The sequence below is a fragment of the Parambassis ranga genome, chromosome 19 (assembly GCF_900634625.1).
Source record: "Parambassis ranga chromosome 19, fParRan2.1, whole genome shotgun sequence".
NCBI lineage: Eukaryota > Metazoa > Chordata > Actinopteri > Ambassidae > Parambassis > Parambassis ranga.
The window spans coordinates 22,178,899-22,201,928 of NC_041039.1; the positions used below are offsets into that span (position 1 = coordinate 22,178,899).

General features: G+C 42.6%; 1 protein-coding gene across 1 annotated transcript in view; it reads right to left on the reverse strand.

Annotated features, from left to right (window-relative positions):
• Positions 1–417: 417 nt before the first annotated feature.
• LOC114451856 (solute carrier family 23 member 2) overlaps positions 418–23,030 on the reverse strand; it is a 36,951-nt gene continuing 14,338 nt past the window's right edge. Inside the window, exons 7-12 of the mRNA XM_028430791.1 lie at positions 21,023–21,179; positions 17,793–18,046; positions 13,991–14,155; positions 4,937–5,045; positions 874–969; positions 418–794 (exon numbers count right to left, since the gene is read on the reverse strand). Of these exons, the coding sequence (XP_028286592.1) occupies positions 634–794; positions 874–969; positions 4,937–5,045; positions 13,991–14,155; positions 17,793–18,046; positions 21,023–21,179 (942 nt within the window). The 3' untranslated portion in view covers positions 418–633. The remainder of the gene's footprint in view (positions 795–873; positions 970–4,936; positions 5,046–13,990; positions 14,156–17,792; positions 18,047–21,022; positions 21,180–23,030) is intronic.

Genomic DNA, 23,030 nt, shown 5'->3' on the forward strand with positions numbered 1-23,030 from the left:
CACACATATAGCGATAAACAGTTTCTGTTATTAAGGGATGTAATATCAGCCTCATGTTATTATGAGAGGAGAGGTTAATAAATTACAGGGTTAGTTCCATTTAAAAAAATGCCATGGTAACAAATCCGGCCCCTCCTCCCACATGATTCACTGCCTGAAGCACTTGCCATGGTCTCATGCCAACTTCTATGAAAGTCTGTTGGACCAAACCGCTCATTGAAAATTGATGCCAAATGCCTCCTACAAGTTTCAGAACCCTGGCTCGGTGCTGATCTGTGCAACTGGTGGTGAACTAGAATGATGAATGAGACCTAACCGAGAAAATTTGATGTTTTATTTACTGTGAGTGCGACACAAAAGTGACACAAAGCGTTATACACAGCGGGACAAAGCGAAAAAAAAAATCGAATCCTGGTCTCGCACACGTGTGCCATCACCCGCTTCTGCCTCCTTTCACTGACATTAAGGTGACCTCTTGTCGGCAGGAACAACTCTTACTGATGATGCTGTGTCGAAGGATAAAAGCTAGTTTTCGTGTCATTTTTAATTTTTAACTTTGTGCCCAATAATTTGTGTTTGGCTTGATGGAGCTAACAGACCAGAATCAATGTTGGCCTGTAAGTTAGCATTTAATTACTTGTAAGACGGAAGGAAGGGCAGGTACTGGAAACATCTAAAGCGTTTAAAAAGACTGCTGCAGAAAGGGATGTCATAGCATGACTGGTCACATGTGGTTTTGCTTTCCTCCTCCACCTTGTCCCGCCATCTTCTGATGCCTCTCTCTTTGTCAGTGCCTAAAAGCAACAGAGAGTGTTAGCTCATGGTGTTGACCTGGCTTATTTGATGAAATATTATGAAGCATTTGTGTCAAACCTGGGATGGTGTTATCTAGTATGAACCCAAAAAATCCCCCGATGAACATGTGTGTGGTGAAGAGCACCACTATGACTTGGTCCAGCTCTTTGATTCCTTCAAAACAAGAGAGAGAGAGAACAAACACAGTCATTTCAGTTGCTTGTGAACTACTGTGACAACTATAAATCTGGCAGGGAGATTCTCTTGGCTCTTTGCCTCCTCCACATGCAGGCCGGAGGTCAAGCTTAAGTTCAACCTACTAAAAAGTGAAAAAAACACAAGCTTCCCCAAGAGCAAAACCAACAGTAACTGGGTCCTGACAGTAAATCCTGTGGGACAGGATAACAGCCGCTGTTATCCCCGGGAACTATTTCCTTATAATATGGTTACATTTGGCGGATGGATACACCTTTGTAGCAAGGTTATTGTTAAGTTGTGCTATGACATCTCTTTTTCTTCTGCTTCATGCTAACGCTAAGCCTGCTACTAGTGGAATTCAGACATGAAAGAACTTCTTCTGTGCTGCTTTATGTTGGAGTGCTGGGTGTGAGCTGCATTTTATTGACAGCTGCCCAAATGTAGGCCAAAACATCTGTATTGGCCTACATGTCCCATAATAAATCAACAGATTAATATATCTGTCAAAAAGGGGCAAAGGGACTTCAAAACCTCTGCAGGCACATCTGGGATCTGATTTCAGTCACAGCTGTTCTTAAAATAGGATAAATACTTTATTTATTCTCTCTGGCGTTTCCCCTGTGGGAATTCATTTCTTGGAATACTAAGTTTGGTGCAGCATCGGTGACTCCTTGACTTACAGGAATTTTTTAATGTAATAATGCAGTTTTATAAGCATCACAAAATGCTTGAAGAGGAAAAGAAATGTTTTGTTTTGCTTAGAGATTCCTATTTGTCAGAGAAGAGAGACTTCAAAGACAGGTCATTTCATGCTGCCCTGAAGGCCACATGGCAGACCTGGCAAAGCTTAGAAGCTGTGATAACTGCCAGAAAGACACTCCTGTGAAGTCTGCAGGGCCACAGATGTCCAGATATATGGACCTGTGAAGGGTGGCCGAGGGGGCGCCCTATCTAATGACTAGACGCTCTAATTTCCTGAGTCAGAGGTGGCCTTTCATGTGGGGTGTGTGACCACCAGCATATGAGTGAACACAGAGGGCTATTGAGTGTGTGAGTGTGTGCCTGCATGTCCGATGGCCTGCTTTCATAATGCCCCTCCAGCAATAAACTGACTAATGAAGTTGAATCGAATTGAATCAAGAACTGCAAACCGCTGACGTAGTTTCATTCTGAACACACTCTTGTTCAAATAACACACATACACAGGAACACACACACACACACACACACTCACACCCTACCCAAGGATGCAGAAGTCAAAAGTTCAAGGCACCCACTGAGTTGATTTTAAGTACATAAAGACGTCGGGATGAGCGGCTGTTTGTTTACAAAGAGCGCTGACAGGCCTCTCTTGTCTGGAGCTATCAGCTGAGTGTTGAGGCTGGGGAGAGACTCAGGGGCCAGAATGCTTTATCTGCGCCGGGCAGATTACAGCCACTGACATAGGGGCTAGCCAAGAGGATTGGGAGGTAAGCAGCCTAGACCTGAGAAAACCAGACAAACCCTCATGCCCAGTGTTGAACTCTGGATTAGTACTTTCCTGGGAGACACTGCCATCACATGACTCATGGGATCAAGGTCTTATGTCTGCAGAGAAGAAGAGCTGTTTAATCTTGAGGATTGCTCTTTTGATGGCACTTCATAGGAGGTGGCCACAAAGACTCCGAGCAGTCGATCAATGTGTCATCAAAACAAGGGAATTATCAGCTGATGGTCTGCGTTTGATCTGATTGGTTCCGAGGTCTCGGTGTGATCAGACTGACTCCACATGGTCTAATTTCATCTGATGGATTGATGTCCGGTGGCTTGATTAGTTTAATTAGAGAACTTTCTATATATAAATACTTTCTTTTCCTTCTCTCTTTACATCATTAACACAAATATACATGTCATCAACTGCCTTTCATTCATATCTATTTCTACTTTTTCCACTCAGGTATGTAGTGATCGCACACTTAAAGGAGGACATGGGTTTATTTTAACCCATAAATGAAGATATAGTGACTAAAGTGGGTCACGCACAGCCTCATCAGTCTAATCTGGCACAAATAAAAATCTTATTAACTTCTTTCAGCTTTTGTTGTCATTAGAAATGCACAAACCTGGGCTGGAGACAGACAGGGTCCCCTTAGGGAGGTCTCCTACTGTCATTGCAAACTTTGGAAATCCCCATTGGTGTAATTTAAAGTTTGTTGGTCCACTGACCAGCCTGGGACTTCAAGCAGTTGCCTGGTTTGCCTGCTGGCAAGACCGCCCTCTATCTGTGACTCCAAAGACAAGCCTCATCTGGGGAATCCAACAGAAAAATCTGGTGGTGGTGGTCCAGATTGGCCTGGAGAAGTCCACTGAAGACTGTTGTCTTATTTAACCAGCACTTATTCATGTGGCCACTCAAGGTACCACTAGGTACAGAAACTTCAGTTGATCTGTCTGTTCTAAATCTATTGTGTCTGCCAGGATTCTAATAGGCATCCTGGTGTAACAACAACTAGAAGTTACTGCTAGAGATCACTAACTTGGTAAGCAAAATTGTCTTTGCTGGATACTAATTCCTGTCTGAGTACAAACAGATGCTTTAAATGATTGTTTACATGTCATGTGATGTAACCGATAGCTGTAACATATTTATGTACTCAAAAAACAAATCATTAAAAGTTTATTTTCACTCAGAAAAATACCGATAATTAGAATAATATGCCTGTCCTGTAATAAAAATGTCATGTGGTCCTGATTTTGTCTTTAAATGTGCCTACTGTGTGTCAGCTTCTCTTTTTGACAGTCACCAACAATCTGCACGGCAACAGCAGCTAATATCTTGTATAAATATGCTGAGGCATGGCCCATACAGCTAAACGACAACATATTTATTATTACATTTAAAATAAATTCAAGATCCTTAGCGTCACTCCCTCTGGTGATAACTAGCAGAGGGTCATGTGTGAGTGTGAAAAAAGTCAAGCTCAAACGCCCCACCAGCGCCTCCCACAGGTTGATCTGCTCCATGCACTCAGCAGGACCTGCATGTGTGGCTTAGCCAGAGCTACAGACTGACTCAGGTTTCTGTCCTTAAATCTGGCACAGAATACTCCAAAACTCAGGATCAGGTAAGACTATTACAAAGCCTATCCATGTCACTGAAAAATCTAGGCTAAAGACCGAAGGTAAAAGGTTTGCCATCTGGGCTTGTAGGATTTGCGGACACCTTGACATTAGGAGCTTAGGCTGGCAGAACTGCTGCCATCTTTTCAAGGGTAATCTGTAAGTGGAGCAGTGAGAGCAGACAGGCTGTCAGATGATGTTATTATTGGCTTTGTTTCAGGTGAATTTTATCTCTGTTTTCTAAAGAACAATTACAGAAGCTGGTCAAAGGTACAATACCTACAATAAGGAAATGGGGAAAGTGCCAAAAGCCAGACAAGCTCTAAGAGCCAAGACATCAGAGTTATATGCAAATAAAGGTGCAATAAAGTGATAGAAAGCAGTCACGTGTGTTGAAAACAGGTGCGTGGGTGAGGATACAATAGGTGTGGATGATTTATGACACCCCACTGACACTGTCACTGGTGTGTGGTCTGTCTGCCATGCTTCACTGACTTAATAAGAGTTTTTCCGTTTGTCATTAGATCTCTGTGTGACTGGGAATCCTGTTTGGATCATCATGGCATATTTCTGAAGAACACGGTCTCACAGGTGAGGAAAACAAGGTTCTGGGGGAGGATGATGTCCAACCTGCACAAGGTGTCCAGTAAATGTCATTTTCTAAAACTATCCTTTGTAAAAATTATTGATTTCTAGCCATTTATTAAGTTTAATTTCACCTGCTTGCATTTAAATTGACCAACCAACATACTAGTTTTTTATAAAACCGCAGTTCCTCGAGTGGCCACTTGAGGCTGGTTCCAAAAGTGAGTCACTCCTTATAGACTTCCATGTTAAAAATCACCTGTGTCGATGATGCCGGAGTTAGAGTGAAACCAGGTGGGTAAGACAAGCCCGCTGAAGGTCGAGAAGCCGAGGATGAGGAGGTTACGTGAAGAGTTGAGATCAACATACTGCAGAGAGAGAGAGAGAGAGAGAGAGAGAGAGAGAAGGAAAAATATGTGATGCCACAAATTTGATTCGATTTCTTTATTGACTCTCAGATGCAGGCCATTATTTTGTTGTTCTGTCTGAGCTGGCTGCCATCTCCATGAAGATTTGCTAAAACGTGATTAGCTTTAATCTGGAAATCAAAAAAAAAAGACTCCTATTCTATTTCAGTGCTCGATTTGCATTTTATTTAATAGTGACAGGTCAACACAGACCAGACGGGGGTCGACCCAGTCTATAAATGCACTCTGAGAACTAAACGGCACCACTACACAATGAAACACATGAAGACCGACCTGCCCCACTTCTGACTCTTCTAGTAGGCTTTCATGTATTTTCCCATAAGGCCCTTCTGAAATGTGATCCTGTCCATATTCTAAAGTTAAATCGGGGCGCATCCAATTATTCTGTACACTATACTGTACACTACCACCAGGTTTTTGACACCATGACTCAGACTCCAGGGAGCCGGAGCGGTTCAATGCAAAGAAACATAGTGGTTATAATATGGGGAAACAACAGTGTAATGTTTCATCTTTTTTACAAAGACTTGATAGAAGAAACCGTGCAGAACAAAATACTGTGTATGGGTGGGACTGATTCAGTGATCGCCGAGTTGTGTAAGAAGCACATGGAGGATTTCTGAGTGTAATTTACTAGCAGTGGCTCCACTGCACTCCCCGCTGCTTGCTGTTTTAGTGGTTATTAAAGGAGCAGTATGAGATTTTTATACCACCGTTAAACAGTCTGGATAAATGTCCTGTCATATTTCTGAGTCAATGGAGACAAACTAACTTCTTTAGTGTGGGAAGCCTGCTGTTTAAGCTCAATACATCACAGTTTGAGGTTTGCTTTTTCACCACATGTTTATATTTCAATCATGAGAGACTCAGCGAACTGAATGAGAAAGATTTATTAAGTACAAAGTTTGAATGTGCATTGGCGTCCTAGACCCCATCGTGAAGACCACATCCGGAAAGGGGGGAAAACGCAAGAGGAGAGGCTGCTGGATCATAAGATCCCCCCGGGGTCTAGACCTGGTGGTGGTGGAGAGCTGGAGGGCAGGAAATAGGAGACCTTACTGACGTGGATCTGGTGGTGCTTGGGGTGGAGGAGGGTTGCCGGGTTCAATCAGAAGACAGCTGGAGAAGAGACGAAGACTTTTAAATTTCGTGCTAAGCTGTGATTGGTCAGGAGAGGGATAGAAAGCGACAGCTCATTGGTGAGGGAGGTGCTTTCTATTAAGCACCTGACTAAGTGAGCGGAAGAGAGGGGGAGCAGAGGAGTGAGGGATAGAGGGAGAAAGATTAGGAAGCGGATAGGGATAAATGGTGAATGATGGGAAATAGAGTCTTCCTGATTGAACTTACGCTGAGAGCTACATTTCAATCATGAGAGACTCAGCGAACTGAATGAGAAAGATTTATTAAGTACAAAGTTTGAATGTGCATTGGCGTCCTAGACCCCATCGTGAAGACCACATCCGGAAAGGGGGGAAAACGCAAGAGGAGAGGCTGCTGGATCATAAGATCCCCCCAAAACAGAGAGAGATGAGAATTGAGGTCAATACTTACATATCTGGGCTCTAGATGGAAATCATGTAAAATGAAAGACAATTGTTAAAAAGAATGCATAACATGACAGCAATCTATGGACTTGATGCCTTGAGAGGGGGAAGGAGAAACAGAGCTTAGCGAGTTAGGGATTAAGCTAGAGACAGCATAGGAAGAGGAGGGTTTAGGAAGTCGAGGAAAGCGTAGAAGAGTTCAGCGAGCGTGAGCTCGAGCTGATGAAAACATGGAGAGAGTTTAGCGAGCATGTGCTCAAGCTAAGGAAGCACGGGAAAGCATGGAAAAAGGAATTTGTTTAAACAAGCCCAACGGCTGAGATTGAGTTAAAATGAAGCCTAAAACGAAGCCCACAGGCTGAAATTGTGTTGTTTATACAGCCTAATCAGAAATTAAGCATGGTTCAAGATTTGCACCACCACCAGTAAGTGATGAAAACTTACATAACGGAATCACCCCAATAATATGATTAATAAGCATATCAGCTAGGCCAGAAGGGCCTGAAAGTAAACGAGTGGTGAGATATGACGGAGCGTGCTCGTTGGCAGGAATATCTTAGATATATTGCCTGGTATGAATTAAGCCCGCTGGCATGATGGCATTGATTAAGTGACCTGTCTAAAATAAAACTCGCTGCTGTGATAGCATAGCTAAATGGCCTTATAAGATCCGAGGCCACTGGCTATGAATGCATTGATTTAAGGCCTTGCGTGAATGAAGCCCGCCAGTAGAAGGTGCATTAATATGAGGCCTAGGGAATGCCGTGAGAATGAAGTTAGCAGACATGAATTGACGATACGGCAGTAATAGGTGAAACTCACCAGGGACGGAGATTTCTGAGATACGAGCACATGTTCGGTGTTTTGGAGAATACAGGAAGTGAAGATCATTGACCAATTGGTTGCGGGGATGGAGGAGATACCTTGAGCTGACAGAATGAAGCCCGCTGGCTGAGATGCACGGATAATGCTTTGAATGAAATGAAGCCCACTGGCTGAGAAGCACGGATAATGCTTTGAATGAAACGAAGCCCACTGGCTGAGAAGCACGGATAATGCTTTGAATGAAACGAAGCCCACTGGCTGAGAAGCACGGGTAATGCTTTGAATGAAACGAAGCCCACTGGCTGACAGACATTAATTATAAAGCTTGAGGGAAAGCTGAAAGGATAGAGAAGAGGAGGGCATGGAGATAACATACATGATTCGAGCATTACACCACCACCAGTAATATGATGAAAACTCACATAATGATGAAATCACGTAATAATATGATTAATAATTTTACCAGCTAGGCCAGGTGGGCCTGAAGATGAATGTGTAGAGAGAAGATGATTGAGCGTGCCATTAGCAGGAATTAATTGGTTAAATGGCCTTGCGTGAAACAAAGCCCATTGGCTATGATAGCATAATTATATGGCCTGCATGAAAGCACCCACTGCTGTGATAGCATAGCTAAATGGCCTTGCATGAACCGGAGCCACTGAGTTGCTGCTGAAGTAGTTGCACCTATTCTAAAGGAATGACCCTAATGATGATTAGGGGATAATGGGGATCTGAAGAGAGGTTGTATGAAGTGAGCATAAAACCAGTTCCTAGACAGAGGGAGATTCCTGTGATAACCGAGGGACTTGAGGATCTAAATTGGGGCAAACCTGTAAATAACCGTTCATGGATTTAAAAGGACAGAAGGATGAATTAGTGCGGGCTGACTTCTGAACATGCACCACTGCATTTAGGGTGAAACGGCAGCTGTAGTGGTTAGATGGAATACTAGTTCTGAGAAGGTGACTTCTAGAAGGACTGAACGAATGGGAGGCCTACTCTAAGAAAGCCAAAAGCTAAGCGAAGAGAGATTCCAGGAGAGAATCAACAGAAGGAGAAATACACCTGATCTGGTTTGAAACCAATTAGTGGAGAATTGAAATAGGCCACGGAGATTCTAGAGGAGAGGGAGAAGCCTTCGAATGCCTTTAATAGTATAACTGCAGGTTTGAGAAATAACCTGAAATTGAAATGCATGTGAGCCGACAAGGTTCTGATGTGAGGTAGTATGAACCACCAGGAGCACCCTTATCTGAACTAAATGCGTTTCCAATGATGAACCCAAATGAAGCAAGCCCGGCTATGGGATAGATTGCATGCAGCACCGAAGAGACAGAATTGTGAGAATTTAAAGGCCGGCATCTAGCGAACCACTGGCCTTGGAGGAAAGAACCCCCCAAAACCCACAGATGGGCTCCATCTGGAACAACCCGAGAGAATTGGATGAAGGCACTACGTCATTATTAAAAGAATAACACCATGTTGCAGAACTGATGAAGCTGCTTGGATGAGCAGCGAAACGTCTTCAGGAAAACTCTACAAGTCCAGACGCCTTGTTTCAATCTTCTCTACTTATGATGACCTGGATGACTGAGAATCTTCATCAACATGTTGCAGAGCTCTTAGCAGGTGAGACCAGATCCGCAGATCACGCTGCAGCCTTGGTTCAAGGCAACATGGACACGGAAGATAGGAACTGCGGAGGAGCGTCCAGAGGGGAGATAAGAAAGGTTGGCCCTATGCAGTGTTGGGGAGATAACGGATTACATGTACCGACGTTATGTATTTAGAATACAAAATGAGAGTAACTGTATACCGTTACGTTTACACTCTAAAGAGATGGTAATCAGAATACTGTTACATTGATGAAATCAGTGGATTGCATGACGGTACTTTCCCGTGTTGCTGCAGGTGCGGGCGACAGAGAGGACGGAGCAGCCGGACTGATGGGGGTCAGAGTCTGAATCGCTGCGTACTTAATGCTCCTCCGACATGATGCCGGTTCACCGTTAGCGTCACTTTGATAAGTGAACTAGTTAGCCGTTAGCTGCTAGTTAACTCCGTCCAGACCTGATGCTGATGAACGTTTAAGTATGAACGTGTGATTGCAGTCAGCTGGTTTTATACATGGGTCTGTTTGACATTGACATTGATTCTGTGTGTAAAATGACTTTTGGTTGCATTGTTTAAAAAAATATTAGTCTGTCATTACGTTCCGTTTCTGTTTCTCTAAATAGAAGAATATTGATGGAACAATCTGGACATTTTCTATTGAATGTTTTATCGCGTCCTTTGTAGTCAGCAGGGGCTGATGGCTGCGTTCAATCACTTAAAATGCAATTCAATGTGTGAGTAATCCAAGTATTCAGAATACGTTACTCAGACTGAGAAATGAAACGGAATACATTACAAATTACGTTTTGGGCATGTAATCTGAATTCAGTAACTGAATACATTATATATTTTTTTTTTTTTTTTTTTTTTTTAAACTAATATTTATTTTAATAATTAATAACCGTTTGACCTGTAAAACCATATGAATTTATACGTAGCAAAATACCCATTAACGACGGCATAGCGAACTCGCTTGTCTAATACATGTAAACACGAGCACATGGCTACTTAATATGCAGACTACGTCATCGTCATGATGGATAGTGGATCGACTCGCGTTATAAATTACACACGTCAGGTAGTAAGCTCCATGCAGCTGATCCGAAGATGACTAAACAGGGTTTTCTGAGGAGGAAATCATCCAGCATGTGAGCATAGAGGGAACTCTAGCTTCTTTAGCAGGATCTGGCATAAGGCTTTGACGCGAGATTGAAGATTCAGGTACTAATGCAAATGAGACGAACGGTGAAATATATATATTTTAAATCCCAAATGCCGAAAAGATTCCATTGCAACAGGCGAATGGAGGAATCTAAATGGGTCAGAGAAGTCGGCTCCCAGGCCCATGAATAGATAAGTTTAAAGCGCTATCCGCTGGCATAAAGAGGGGACAAATGTTCGGCGTAATCAGACTAATTGCTGAAATGGGCCGGAGCGAGGAGCGGACAGATCGAATAATGCCATTCTGCAGGAGTATTGCGTGTGGCTATGCCGATGGGGCTTGTACGAGAAGACGAGAGCGGAGGGGATTTATATACGGTAGCCCCTCTAGTTCTTTCTGCTCAGAGACTATTGAGTTTTCATATCGTGCCGATTAGATTTTTTTTTTTTTTTTTTTTTTTAAATTTATACCTGTGAAACTGAGAGCAAATAAAACAGACATGAACCAGAGAGTTGACAAACGCGAAATGAGGATTTGAAAACCGTACTGCGCACTGACCTGGGGTGCGTATCCTTGTAGGCGCTACAGATGAGGAGAGGTGACAGCCATAATATGACGGCCTTGTATATCCGTGGCAGATTGAGAAAAGGTTAAATGCTGAATGCCATGGCGGTAGGCTGAAGCACAGAGGGACACGGAGCAGTGAGCCCGCGAGCGCCACATGAATTGCCGAGATTATTTGGGACCCCGGCGATCATGGCCAAATACGGAGTCCAGTCCGCAGACCAGGCTACTAGCCGAATAGTGAGAAAGGGCTGCTTACTGGAAGTGATATTGATAGAATATGTTTTCCGGCTATTAGAGATGGGGGTCTCCGGTAAAGAGCTAGATAGTGCATTCTTGGCGTCTCTCCGGGAAAACTGAGCACATACATCCTGAAAGACGCTGAAAGACTAGAAACTGCCCGATGGATCAGATCGCTGACAGCCGAGGATCTGCAGATGAGGACGGCTGAGAATTTAGCTAGATGCCACAGATTTATGACGCTGAGGAGATTGCGGGATGAGGTTTACTAAATATTGTCCCTGCCTGCAGAATTAATGTCATATGTTAGCGGATTGCGAAAAGAAGGGCCTACCTATAGGAGGGGCAGGCCGAGCAGACGCCAGAGTGTAGCAGGAAGATGGTGAAGGAGAACGGAAGATCGGCGGCTGAGATCGAGCGGCTGGATCGGCAGGGACCGCAGGAGCAGGAGATGTGGACTCTACGACTGCCTTCAGGTGGAGGTCGACTGATTGAAGAAACAAAGACTGGCACTGGCAGTGTTTGATTGAGCGTGTCGAGGGAATAAGTGGAGTAGCGGCAGCGGGAGAGTAAGCGTTCCTTCGTTTAGCCCTGGGAGCAGAGGAGGCTGACTTCTCGCTCCTTTTACCGGCCGCGGGAGCCGCTGCCGGCACGGGTGCAGGGGAGACGGAATTTGGATCTGATGTTGGATTAAGTGAGTTCAGGAGGAGGAATAATGCCAGTTGATTGCAGCGTAGAGCAGCGCAGAATCGTTGCCGGGTTCAATCAGAAGACAGCTGGAGAAGAGACGAAGACTTTTAAATTTCGTGCTAAGCTGTGATTGGTCAGGAGAGGGATAGAAAGCGACAGCTCATTGGTGAGGGAGGTGCTTTCTATTAAGCACCTGACTAAGAGAGCGGAAGAGAGGGGGAGCAGAGGAGTGAGGGATAGAGGGAGAAAGATTAGGAAGCGGATAGGGATAAATGGTGAATGATGGGAAATAGAGTCTTCCTGATTGAACTTACGCTGAGAGCTACATTTTTGAGCACAGAATTACATTGCAAAATAAAATGCCTGTGGGTGGTTTTGATGTCCAGCAGTGCTGAAGACATTTCCTGCTGCTAGTGCTTAAATCACACTGAATATGTGCCAGGAAAGAGGATCACAGCTGACTCTGCTTCCTCACTTGGTAGCCTGTTGCTCGGACTGCTGCCCGTGTGTTACAATGCTAATGCTCAACATGCTAAATGCACCATGCACAGTTTACAGCAAGTCACAGGTGACAGATTAAAGATGAAAATAATTATAAAGTAATTAGTAAACTAATTTGATGTAATAGATATTTTGGTCCACAAAAGTACTTTGTAAATAAAAGCTTTGATGATCTACGAGTCTGATTGACTCTAACATCTCTGCTCCTCCTAATGCAACCCCTGACGGACCAAGTGGTTTGGAGAAAGCACAGATTTGATTCCAATGTGGGACTTTGTTTCAGTCACTGATTGTCACTGACAGTTACAATTTGGATTAAGGTAGAATCTCAGTACTGTCTCCACACTCTATACATCAGACTTCAGACACTGCTCACAGTCCTGCCACCTGCAGAAGTTCTCAGACGACTCTGCCATTGTGGGCTGTACCAGCAGAAGTCGGGAGGCGCAGTAGATAAGTGTGGTGGACAGCTTTGTGGAAGAAAAAAATTTAAAAAAGAACTGGTGTTCACTCCCAAACCCGGTCAGCATCAGTGGTACCAACACAGACATTGTAGACAGCTACAAGTACCTGGGTGTCCACATCGACAACAAGCTGGACTGGTTCATAAACACCGATGCATTGTACTCATATATTTTAATGTAACTCTGTAACCTCTGGCAATTATATTTTCTTTAGTTTGGATAACGTCTTATCTTTTTACCTTACCTTACCTTTCCTTTACCTTACCCTATCCTACCCTACCCTACCCTACCTTACCTTATCATACCTTATCCTTATCCTATACTACCTTATCTTATCCTATCCTACCTTACCTTACCTTACCTTACCTTAATTTATCTATTCCTGGTAGGAATTCTGCCAACACTCCAGGGATGAGATATCAAGCCACAGCAAGAGTACAAAAAAACTGCAGTTGCTTGATTGGCCAGTAGAGGCCAGCTCCAAAACTGGAGTCCATTCCCGAAGAAATGTGAAACGTTAGAGCAGAAAAACATGTTTACAGGCTGATACAAAAGCACATTTGGCATCCATAGATACATCCACGGAGAGAACCTTTATAACTTATTTAGGTTTCATGCAAAAAATGCAAAGAACCGCTTGGACTGACAGGTAAGAGCCAACTCAGATCTCCTCACCACCCACCCACTTGCACTCCACCTCAGCCCATGTTTGCATTAACCAAAGCCCGGAGCCTCCCACTGTTTCATAAGAGCTCTTCAGAGAACTTCTGGTTGATGTCCTTTTATATTTACAGCGTATCATTGTGCCCCAACCAAACCCTATAAAAACTGCAGGGACTGCACATTTTCAGAGCGCTTTTATTATGAATCTATTAAGTTTGATGCTGTGGACCAATGCAGCCATTACACATTTTTCTGGGAGTGGGTCTGTGCAACTGTAAATTACAGTATAAAATTTGTTGTTTATAAAACAATGAATAATCGCCCGCATGGGATTGATTTATATTTATGTTTAATAATTCTTGTAATTTTTTGTGGGATTTACTGCTTTTTTTTGTGAATGCATGAGTCTGTTCACATAAAGTTTTTATTCCTCATCTTTTAATTTTGCTTGTATTTGGGTCAGCATTTGAGAAGGACTTCTGGAGCCAGCCAGACTCAGGGCCTTTAGTTTAAGGAGCTCCTTACAGAGGAGATGTTTTGTTTCTCTGAGCCTTCACTTTCCAAGGAGAAAATAAAATAAATAAAATATGATACGTTCGAATATTTAAATGTGTTTACCTGGAGGTTGGATATCCCCACTGCTGCAATCATTCCAAACATAACTAGGAACATGCCTCCGATGACTGGGTCTGGGATGGTGATAAAAACTGCTCCAAACTTCCCAAAGATCCCCAGGACAATCATCAGGATTCCTGTCGTCTGGAGGACCAATCTGCTGCCAACCTACCATAAAACAAGAGCAGGGACTCGTTACAGGATGGGTTAATCCATCATTCTCAACATGCCAGTGCTACTTTATTAAGGAAAAACCTCAAAGTGTTAACGAGGACACGCTGAATTGCATCCGCGGCGATATTCTTACTTGGACGTGAACATGTGACAACGCCGGAAAGTGGCCTTAGAAGAAGAATGCTCCAGTTTGCAGAGGTCATAAAACATTCAGCAGTAGCACAGCCATATCTGGGGTGAGAGGTGTAGGAGGCTGTTTTTTTTTTTAAACAGACTCGAGTACATCAAACTGACACATACTGGCTCAGAAAAATTTACTTTTTACATACTGCTGTAGTAAAACATGCCATAAAAACATTAAGCCGAGATCCTATCCTAGGTAATCTTGAGTCTTTCTTAAGTCTAATCTTAAACAGTAACGCAGGTATGAGGGCTTATCTCCATGTAGCTCTTACTGAATCAAATTTATTGCCAGCAGCTCACCCAAATGGAACGTTAACTGAGGCCATGTGCCAACAACCAGAACCTCCTCCTCAGATTATATATAGCCACCATTTAAATAATGATCATTGTGGTCAGCAGCTCAGCACAACAGAGACTCACAAACAACAGCAGCGCACAAATCGATAAATCATCTAAAATTACAAGCTCTCCCTCCCATTAATTGCATCACAAGACTATAATCAAAAGGTCAAGCAAAATCATACCTGACCCCACTTAACCTGCTCACGTCTTCAGTGCTACATGTTCACTGTGTGACGTCCTCATGGTTGTGAATGTTGTACTTTTGGGTAACTACTAGACCACTGTGTTCTGAACAGAATTTTGCGAAGCAGCTGATTTATTAGATCACATGATAATCTATCATGATAGACCTTAGGCTACTACAAAGTGTTTTTCAACCAATCATAGTCCTGAGAGGATCTACAGCTGTTTTAAACATAGCAACAAGATAAGACTTCACATAAATGTGTAGTCGGTGTGGCTGAAGTCTATAATCAATATTTATGTAGAAATAGTCATGAAATTCATTATAGATAAAAGGTACGCCAGGCTTTTATCTATTGCCCATAGCACTTTCTATTGAGTCCAAAAGTTCACGTTGCAAAGAAGCTGGTTTCTCCCAGGATTCATGACAATCTATGACAAATTAGGAACTACTTAGGTATGACAAGTTGATAAAGATCCAGTCATCTAGTTCGTTTTCATTTAGGTATGACAACAATGTCATAATTAAAAGGGCTGTCAAAACACAATTTCCAAACATAATAAATGCACTTACATATATTAAGTAGGAGGTTTCAGGGTGGCATTGTGCAAGGAGCCAGCCTTTTAATTGCAACAGAAAAGTCCACCAGTCCTGCTCACAAGATCATTAAACCATAACCAATTTATAAAGCCAGTTTCAGCTGACATTTCAGGAAAACAGCATAACCCTGAATACCCACATTAACCTCACAAATATAAATAAAATGCCAATTCTACGGGGAGTTTGTGCATCATTGCTGCAAGTGTAGCGCCCTCTAGCTAGAAAATCTACACATACATTAAAGGTCTGAGAAAGTAAGGGTGTTTATTATACTGTGCCAGTATCCTGTTTCCAGCCCTAATGGGAATAGTCTCTTTCACTGTAACATAGACTGTATATAAACAGGGACGACATGACCTCCCCAAATGTGAGGTCAAAACATCTGTATAGCCCCCTGGCTACAGTATAGGTGATAAATTATTTCCTTTTGAATGAATATGACCTGGATGATTGAGACTCTTCATCAACATATAGATGATAAACCCTGCCTTGGGTTAGTGTTGGAATGTTAGTGCAGCAATGTTAGTGCAGCAGCCATGCTATTCAAAAAGGGGAGGAAAGACTGTACTTGATGTTGAATGTTCCGTGATGATTTTTCCAACATGGCAGTGCCCATTATTGAGACATTTTGACCTCTGTTTTGTACATTGGGTGGAGGTGGAGATGGGGTCAGAGCCACGTTGTCTGCCTGTACAGTCTATAGTCTACACCTTTACACGCAGCTACTGGCCACTCAGGGCTGACGCCAGGTAGTGCAAACAGGAATATCTTCTCCCAGGCTATTGATCAAAAAACATGTAAACATGTATATCTGAAATGGATAAGTTTAATTATCTTATCTTGTCATCTGTATATTTTTACTTTTCTTTTCTTTGATTTTTGTGCAGCTCTAGCTGTTGTTAAAAAAAAGCCCTTGCTTTTTCTTGTTTACCACCAAATTTAAAACAGAAGGGAGCCACGCTGTTGAGCCTAGCCAATCAGTGCTGAACCAAAGCTCCCATGCGGAAACAAGATTGATGGCGCAGGCCACCTTTTATTGCTGCTATTTCTGGAAGATGGTTGTTCCTTTCCCTCCAGTGTTTTGGATATTGCGGTAAAAATAAATGTGACAAGACCCAAAATGGCTAATAACAAAAACACAAAAGTTCACATTGGACCTCAGCCTGTCCTCCTCATGAGAATGCGAAAAAAGGTTTTCAAGACTTTGTAAGTGTACGTATCTGACTCCTACCTGTGGCCTTTTCTACACAGTGCATGTAAATTGTTTTGTTTAGAAATTGTGAGTGAGTCTGAACCTGAATCTAAATCAGCCCGAACACCAGATCACATTATATGGAAAAAATGCAACCCTTTGTTGTTTCTTAAAAAAGTGAAAATTGTATGAATGTGTGAGGATGTGCTGCTTGACGTGCCTGCAGGCGAGGCTTATATCTATGTAGTGATTTAAGGGGCTTCCGAGCTTGACAGAATGAGACAGAAAACAAATGAGAGGACTTTTTGTTCTCAAACGTTGTGGATCTCAAGGCCCCCCGGGGACACATAATTGTGCCCAATCAAAACAGTGGATCTTGCATAATATATCCCCTTTAAATCCCTATCAATCAACACTGTGTGCAGTTCATGGGTCATTTACTCTACTTTCCTTTACCTCTACTTGCACGTAGAGGCGTAGAGGGGTGTGCATCACGTGCAGATAAAATGGGAAACAAGATGCCAGATAAACATGTGTGAATGTCTGGAATCCCCAATGACCAAAAACACCTGGTGACGGATTATAGTTAATGGTGCACCAGGTATTTATGAGATGTTGTAACACAAAGAGGTTTAGTTCACAATGACTTTCTATTGTGCATAGTACAGTGGAACTAATCATGGAAGAGCATTCTTAGTGGGATGTGACCTCTGCATGCCTCTCACCACGGGAGCGGGTCAAAGGTTGAGCTCACAAAGTCCACTTGCGCTTTCATACTTTAGAAGACCAGTTCTAAAAGAGGGGATTTTTGTGCCAGGAAGCAGTTAACCTCTGGCAGACCTCAAAGCGCAGCTCAGGCATGTGGCAAGCGACCACAAAAGCAAACACAGTCACCCACTGGTAGCAGAGGATTAGCTGATAATCAGGCCTAAAGCCAGTTTATGAAATCCTGGACAAAGTGATACAGCCTGGAAGATGAGGGGGATACATTGTGTTAGCTGTCAAGCAACAAAAGGCAGCAATAAAAAGCTAGAAAGTTTTATTAGACAGTAATCAGACCATGCTGAAAGGGGCTTTGAAGCAGCTTTAAAAAGGCCAATAACAAACCTACAGACAGTTACAAGGTGTACCTTGGTAATGCCGAGTGCAGCAATGTTTTGGCTGTAGGAGGTGGTGCCATTTCCGGTTCCCCACAGTGCAGCCAGGATGCAACCAATGCCCTCCACAGCAATGCCTCGGTTGATGGCATGGGTGGGCGGTGGAGGGGCTCCGGACAGACGAGCACAAGCGTAGTAGTCACCGATGGATTCCATAGTGGACGCCAAGACACCCGCCATCATACCCAACACTGAAGACAAACTCACTGTAGGCATGCCCCACTGACCTGTGGACACACAGTAGGAGCTTACTTGTTCGGCAGAAAATAAGAGAAGAAGTGTAAAATGTTTTTGTTTATTTATATAAACTAATACATTTTGAATGAATTTGTAATAATAAGTCAACTGCAGGGAAATATTGTGATTTTAGGCTTTGATTTAGTGATGTATGACACACATGGTGCATTAAAGACCACACGTACACATCTGCTCGACAGTTACCGTGCCAGCTTGATCACTCACAGACATCTGGACAGATTCAAATTTTACGCTAAGATGGTATTTTGCCAGAGGAGCTAATCTCAGAAGTGAAGACATTGCGGAAGTGTTTTTCCTCACAGTCATAACACAGCAGGTGATTGTGAGTTGCTGGCTCTCTGTTTTCACCACAACAGGGTCTGATAAAAAAATGTGACTTGGCCAAAGGTATACATGACATTTGGAAAGAACTTGGTTGGCATCTGTCCATGGAAACTTTGATGTTAATCTGCATTGGATGATATATAGTGTAATTACTTTCTGATGTGATGAGCATTGTGTAATTCTGGCACAGGCATGTTTTTCTTCAGTGGTGTTCTCTTTACATGCTTGTCACTGCAGGAACTATTTCCCTAAGCAATCTTATAAGACACACTACGTGACGTGAATCTAATAAACTTTGGTACAACGTCGAGTTTGATGCGTGCACATTGTACGATGACCATTTACTGATTTGCAGGCGATCACAGATTATGACGTATTTCAATATGCAAGAAGGAGGAGGAGGATGTGGCCGCGGAGTGAGAGGTCGTAGCAGCTGTCACACTGTGAGATAGTCATCCTAAATTTCTGACACTCTTTGGTCTTAAGATGCTGACAACGGCCGCCATGGAACCTGCCTCACAGTGCGACGTAAGACCACCGTTTTAGAGCCACGACCAAAGATATCTCCTATTCAAAGTGTACCCCACCTCTTGTCTATTGACCGCTGGGATAGGCTCCAACCCGCTGTGACCCTGTACAGGACAAGGCAGCTTACATGACACCAAACAAGGGTCCCATGAGACCCAGCCTCCAGCCTGAAAGTCTGAAACAGCCATTTTTTTATGTGTGTGCCAATCTATCATCTCTAGAGTAGGTGAACAATGGATGAACTGTGTATGTATGCACCAACAGAAATAAAAACATGTGCTCTAGTCACATAAACCAGTCTAAAAGGCCAAATATCCAGATTAGCAGAACTTTGATTCATGATAGTTTTTACTTCTACCACAAACTAATTCTGTTGTTTCTGTGGTTAATATCCTCTATTCATAAGCCATTATGCACAATAATACTACAGAATCTTGGGAATTATAGTGTGTACAGACACTTTCCAACCTGTGTGGCGCTGACTATCGTATAAAAGCACTGTTTTTTTGTGTTGCTGGCACAGTTGTTTCTGGCTTAATTGCAGATTAGATCATAGTAAATGTACCATCTGCAAACAGCAGGGGATGAGCAAATGATAAAACTGCTAGTCAGGTTTTCCAAACTTTGACGGTCACATGCACTTAATATTTAGGAATGAAAATAAGACAATGGATCTTATAATATATGTAGTATTTAATGTAATATATATCTAAAAAGTGGTTTTCCCTTCAAAGGATTATTTTCTTTGATATAAAAAGTCAAAAGATAATTCAAACTTTTGGTTCTGTTTATACTCCGATACATGTTCAGAAACTTGTTGGGCTGCTCTCATGAAGTTTATCATCCTAACAAGACTATAAAAACAGCTGTCTAACAGATCTATCATTATGATCATCTAAACACCTTTATGCACTAACATATACTTAAAGCAATTGAAGCAATGGCTGTCAATTTTCATGCTGACACATTTTGGCAGATGACAAAAGAGCAGTTGTGCAATCCTCAACAGAGCGAGAGTGTCTTCGATTTGGATGTTTTTCAAAGCATAAATTAAGCAGAGGCTGCAGACAAGTAGAATATATTGTAAGAAGAGCCAGGCTCAGCAGTTTTAAATGACACCTGACAGTTTGTATATAGCAGTATTTGACAGGTTGTACTATACCACCCTGGAGGTTTTACCAATCGCTTTTATCATGCATTCCTCTCTTCCTTCCTCTCAGGTTGTATTTGGGAATGTTGTAGGTGTGAGCTCCTGACCAGGACCGGTGCTCACCCCCCACTGTCATTCCTGATAGATTGACAGAGATGAAGTCCATGACTGTCTGGATGGCTGCCCAGGCCTGACGATGTGATGTAATGTAAACAGCTCACCTCTGTGGGCCTTGTTTCTGTAATTACTGTAAACCGTATGCTTGTTTTTTGATACTTTCAAAGTGTTACTGGTGGCTTTGTTCATTTGTGTGTCACTAGTAAGTGAGAGTAGAGATGCTAGCTTCCTCTAGGAGATCTCTGGGCTATATTGTTTAATTTTATTTCTTTAATTTCTTTTTTATTTATCTGTTTTATATACAGTTTTTGTTAACCTTGCAACATAGGAAAATGTTACCTCCTGTTACTCTGGGTGATGACTAGAATCATGGCAATCTTTCAGACAACTCAACAACTGCAAGGTGTCCATGTCCTGTGGTTGGAAAACAAGCCCAAACTATCATCCCTCCGCTGTCGTGATTGACAGTGTGTATAAGGTGTTTCTGCTGAAATACTGCGTTTGTTTTTCAGCAGGCAAGACCAAACAACTCCACTTTGGTCTCATCTGTCCATGAGACATTGTTCAACAAGCGCTTTGTTCAGATGCAGTTCTGTGAACCTCGGCTGTGCTTCCATGAGTCTTTCTCCTGGTAACCCTTCAAACGCAATGGACTTGTTCATTCCTGAGGTCACGCTGACTATACATGTGAAATTTTGTGTCAAATTTTAAGAAATCTTGTCAAGTTGTCTTAGGATAATGAACAAAATGGATAGGTGGGCAACCAGAAAATAGTCACCATCAGTCACAAATAACAATACCACACATGTGGTACCTGTGCATTTACCTGGGTAAGGCACGTGGAACCATGGGGAGTTTGCCACAGCGTCCAGGCTGATGTCAGTCCTGGCTGAGAAGCCGTACTGATCGGACTTCGAAGGCAGCACGTCAAAGATGGTCAACAGGAAGCAGAGCAGCCAGCCACCGCACATCCCAAACAAGGCCTGGATGGAGAAAGTGTCTCCAGAGTTCAGCCAACATAAAACATACATTTCTGAAATTCAGAAGGTCTCAAAAGGTTCTGCATGTTCCAAAAGAATCACCTTATACTCAGACAGCCTGCTGTATAAAAGTGAATTAAACCCATTCAACTTGGAAAGGCTGAAACTGGGAAAGTTTAACTGACAGACACCAAGATCAACTTTTAAACTTCTCACAACATCTTCACTACTACACTTATATTCAGATGCTGGCTATCTTGATCAGTTTTTAAACTGGAAGTGCTTTTACAATCAATTCTTGGGCTGCCTCTAATTTGTCCATTAGTGCGTATCGCGCAGAATGTTCAGCACTAGAGTGGATGACGTCTCCTACAGTGGAGAGAGCCTCAGCAGACCCCTGAAGCAAATCTCTCTAACCTGCTCTAGCACCTGCACCTTTGCCCTGACAGGGATCATTTGAAGGGAAATCCGTTGGCTTTGTAACAGTGAACCAAGAGCCAAATGCTTTGGACTCCAGAGCCAGCTGTTCAGGGCAGCTCCATTATGAGCCCATATAAACTGGGAACAAAACTAGAGGAACAACTAGAGGTAACCTCTTTTCTAGGTTGCTGACAATTCTACATCTTTGACATGATGAACATTAAATCACAGTTTTGTAGAGCAACATCTTGTGATTCACACAGTTTTTTTTTTTCATATAAATGTCTCTGTTTGGATTCTGCAAGAGGTGGTTTGAGAGGTTGCAAACCTCAAAATCTGCATTATAACGGCTTGAGAGCTGCAGTCAGGGGCAGTAGGTCTGTTTGCACACAAAAGTGTGTTACCATGGAGCCACAAGCACATACAAAAAACAGGATTGACCTGCCTATTTATCAGACAATAAACACATCTATCACAATCATCACTCCTCAGCTGTTTACTACTTTCCCACATTAAAATGCTGCAGCCTGTTCTTCTTGTGTTCTTCGGGTCTTATTACAGCCTCAGACAGTTCACGCACTGGAAGGTCAGACAGGAGGTTTGTGCTGTCAACATGTTGCGTCTTCTTCTTCTTTAGGCTGTTATCTTTAGGGGTCTCCACACCAAATCATCTGTTTCCAATTAAATCTATCCTCTGCTTCCTCTTCTCTCACACCAACTTCATGTCTTCTGTCAACATATCCATATATCTCCTCTTTGGCTTTCCTCTTGAACTCTTGCCTGGCACCTCCACTGCCACCATTCTTCTACCAATATAAGCATTGTCTATTCACTGCACATGTCCAGACCATCTCAATCTGGCCTCTCCATCACTCACCTGAGCTGTCCCTCAATTTCTTTAACCTTTTAAATAAAGTCAATTTAGATTTCAGCTTCTTTAACAATTTAGAGCAAATCCTTCAGCATGCAGCCATCAAATACATTTTTTTCTGAAAATGCTTTTTTCTAGTTCTAACTGGAAGTAAAGGGGACAAAGAGCAAAGAAGAATGTTTTTATCACAAGCAGGAGCCATCAAAGAACAGCTCCCAGGCACAAAGACATGACAGGTGGAGTCTGTGTGTTATACTTCCCTCACTTCTGATCTTGACAACCTCATCAGTTAACGTGTTCACCCAGTCAGACTGTAAGTGTGAATGATTGCTCAGTGCCAAGCATCGCTGTAGGTAGAATCTCTTACTGTATGTATGCTCATTCTTTGAACCTTCACCTGTCATTTCAAAATCTTTGATGTTGGACAATAATATGTAACTATAAAAATTGTTACTTTTTCATAGTAAAACATACCAAAACATGAACCAATCAACTTCTCTGGTGGAATTTCTGCCTTTAGTGTTTGTCATTATTAGGTGGCGAGAAGATTTATTCTACCTGAG